General features: G+C 32.2%; 1 protein-coding gene across 1 annotated transcript in view; it reads right to left on the bottom strand.

The window, feature by feature from the left end:
• The window catches only part of LOC107635248 (subtilisin-like protease Glyma18g48580), a 5,567-nt gene continuing 3,865 nt past the window's right edge, over positions 1,857-3,558 (bottom strand). The window contains exons 9-11 of the mRNA XM_016338656.2: positions 3,352-3,487; positions 3,034-3,250; positions 1,857-2,581 (exon numbers count right to left, since the gene is read on the bottom strand). Of these exons, the coding sequence (XP_016194142.1) occupies positions 2,037-2,581; positions 3,034-3,250; positions 3,352-3,487 (898 nt within the window). The 3' untranslated portion in view covers positions 1,857-2,036. The remainder of the gene's footprint in view (positions 2,582-3,033; positions 3,251-3,351; positions 3,488-3,558) is intronic.

A 3,558-nucleotide genomic window follows, 5' to 3' on the forward strand; every position in this document is an offset into this window, starting at 1 on the left:
ATATCTAAAAAATTTTAAAATAAAAAAATAAATGTGACCCTAAAATTTACATATTTAAAAAAAAATAAAAACCATAAATCTGACCATTACATTTATAATATTCATAAAAAAAATACATATTTTACATTGTTAGAAAATACGACTGAAATTATAACACTAAAATTAAAAAGCGTCAATTTTCTCTTAAAGCGTCCTCTTAATTTTTTTTGTCTAAAGTTGAAAAAAAGAGCTTCCTCTCGAATCTCCATCCAATGCAAAAGAAAATCATTAGACCTGGAATTTCATTTCATTCCTAGAAAGAATACATTCACTCATTCAGTAGAGAAGCCCTTTTCTTTTTTATGCGACGTAGATATATATAGAATTGTTGTCCATTTGTCTTGTATGCGTTCATACTATATATACCCAATATATATGTATACAATATTAATTTTTAACATTCTATATTAAATTGTAATTATTAATAATTATTTTATAATTTGTTAATAAATAGGATATACATTTCTGTCAAAATAATATAATTCATTTTTATAATTGTAACTTTAATAATATTTCAATATGGAAAAGTCTACGTTACCAACAGCATATTTGCCAACTTCTGCCAACTCTTATTTATAATTGTGTTTCATGGAAGTGTGTTCGTGGATGTGTCTAATAATTAATATATCTATAAAAACATTTCTATTAAACACAGCTATAAAAAAGACATTTTTATTAGACACATCCACGAACATACTTCCATGAAACACAATTATAAATAAGAATTGGCAGAAGTTGGCAGATATGTTGTTGGTAACGTAGTGGAACCGTTTCAATATACGTACTGAAACTTTAGAAGATAATTATTTTCAGACAATAGATCCAATATTATATAAAAGCAACATCATATATATAATAATTGATACAACTCAGTCAAGGGAGACTTTAAACGGCATATATGTACGACGGAACAATGCAAAGATAAATTATGTTTTCGTTATTGGAGACATGGAGCTGTCTACATAAAAAAAAAAGTTGAATTCCTACTAAGCTAATCAACTCACTCGAAATAATTACAACCAAGTTTGCATCACTACTCCTTTTTTTTGGGCACATCATCACTAAATAATGTTGACTTAAACTTGATTCTCCACGTAACAAACGTTAGTAGTAGCAGATGATCCCACACCACTGATCCTAATATAATCCATATCGATATGTTAGTACTAGAGACAAGAAATTAAAAACATTATGTTGCCCACTTTATGAATTTACGAAATTCCTCGTGATTATTGTTGGTAATAATACTAGATGAAGTGGATATGATATCATTTGGTGCGTCCTTTTAGAGATTCGAAATGGATGACAACAAGGCCAAAAGCAGTGTGGTCACTGCTGGTGTTTCACATCACCAATAATGTTTAAAAGAATCTTTTAGGTGTATTTGAGACTTACTGTAAAGTAAATGACAATTCAATAAACAAATGAACGCTTATCCTTTTAATTTGGTAAAACCCTTACTGCTTATCCTTTTGGATCCTACTAATATTATTAGAGGTAAAAACTCAGGTGCAGTCGACTTCACGTGAAGTTGATAAGTGAGAGCCGTTAGATGATTTGACTTATTTGACGTCTAACGACTTTCAGCTATAAACTTCACATAAAGTCGACGCACCTGAGTTTCCAACTTTATTAGATCATCAATTTCTTGAGATTGTAATGCTATCTTCATTAATTCGTTTGTTCCACTCCTCCCACCACAAAAACAGAGTCGTCACCCCTCACTATCAGAAAGCATATACCCAATCCATCTACAGAATGAGAATATTATCTAACTCTTGGCACTTATAAAATTCTATTATTAGAAGCAGTTTGGAGATTGAGAACTAGTTCAAACTTTTACGTTGAATATTATTCTCGAATAATTAATAGTACAAGCCATGTTCATGCACGCACACACAATACATATCTGAAGAAAACATAACATAAATACACGAGGAATAAAGCACACAACATTCGCCATGGTTACATTAAACAGTAACATTATATACATAAACTCATTTGCGGCGTCGGATTGTAATAGGACTCCTGACTCTGTGCTTTCCATCTGTCCATATCAATTCACCAAATTGATATTTATAACTCTGAATCACACTTGATGCTTGCACAGTAACCTTGAAGGTCTTCTTTTCATTTAATTTAGTAAAAGTCAAGGAATTGGGCACAACAGCAATTTTGCATCCGTCCACTTTGGCAGTAACGTTATATGTGCCTGGGGGACCCACATTGGTGAGTGTACGAGTAACAGTTTCTGGACTCAACTTTAGATTTGGCAATGTGATTGAAGGATAATTCAAGTCGTCTATGCTGTGATTTCCTTTGCAAGTGAAAGTCCTGTTGAAATTAAGTGCTGAAATGGCTTGTTGATTGTATCCAGAAGCACATAAGAAGTTCAAATAATCGTCAAGGTGCAGATCATAAACAAGTCCTGGATCTATTGCAAGGTTTGGTCGAACATGTCCTGACCCATAAGCAAAAGAATTTGCTAGCTTATCATCAAATGCATCTTTGATAGGGCCGTTTGAGTTGTCTAGTGTGGTTGCTGCAAGGGCAAATATAACTGAATATGTTAAAGTATGTTGTAAATTAAAAATAAGACAAGTAATGCTAATTTGACGACCAGAAAAGACAAAACAACCAATAATTACAAGAAAATGAGAGTGGTGGCGAGAACAATTCAGATTCATTTGTTGGTTCATTTCTTATTATTTAACTAGTACGTATTTGTCGAATAAAACTATATAATATAGTATTAGGATTTAATTGATCTAATCATATCAGTTAATAATTGTAGCCATATATAGTTGAAGTGGAAAGTGAATTTAACTGATATCTCAAAATCATTATTTGTAGCCATATAGCTGTATGTGAACAAATTAGAGTTTCAAAGTCTTGTTATAAGTGGTAATTATTTATTAGTTAAAGTTGATTATTTTTTGTTGGGTAGGTTGCTACTACCTTGAAAAAGTATATATATATATATAGAGTATGTACCGGTGGTCATGATTGCAGACTTAATAGCGGCGGGACTCCAATGAGGATGAAGAGTTTTGAGAAGTCCGGCAATTCCAGAGATATGAGGGCAAGCCATAGATGTTCCTTGTAGCACATTGAATCGAAACCCTCGACGACCATCTACTAGTAGGTCAGACGCACTAGCGAATAGTGAGTAGGCAGCAAGTATGTTTGTTCCTGGTGCTGTAATATCAGGCTGAAACATAAAATAGAAAGTTACCTACTATGAAACAAGGCACCACATGTGATATATATATATATGTAGTTGATAATGAATTAAAATTAAAATGTATTGACCTTGAGTATTGATGGCTGAATCTGATTGGGCCCTCTAGAGGAGAATGAAGCCATAACTGGAGCGGGTTTTATTCCAAAGAATGTTTTTACTGGGGAGATCTTTATTGTTGTAGACGCCGTTATTTTATTAATATCACTGCAATAGTTGATATTTGATAATGAATTTAACATCTTGGTGTACAGACATATAACAAATCTTTTATTACT

This window comes from Arachis ipaensis, chromosome B04 (genome assembly GCF_000816755.2).
Source record: "Arachis ipaensis cultivar K30076 chromosome B04, Araip1.1, whole genome shotgun sequence".
In the NCBI taxonomy this organism is placed as follows: Eukaryota; Viridiplantae; Streptophyta; class Magnoliopsida; order Fabales; family Fabaceae; genus Arachis; species Arachis ipaensis.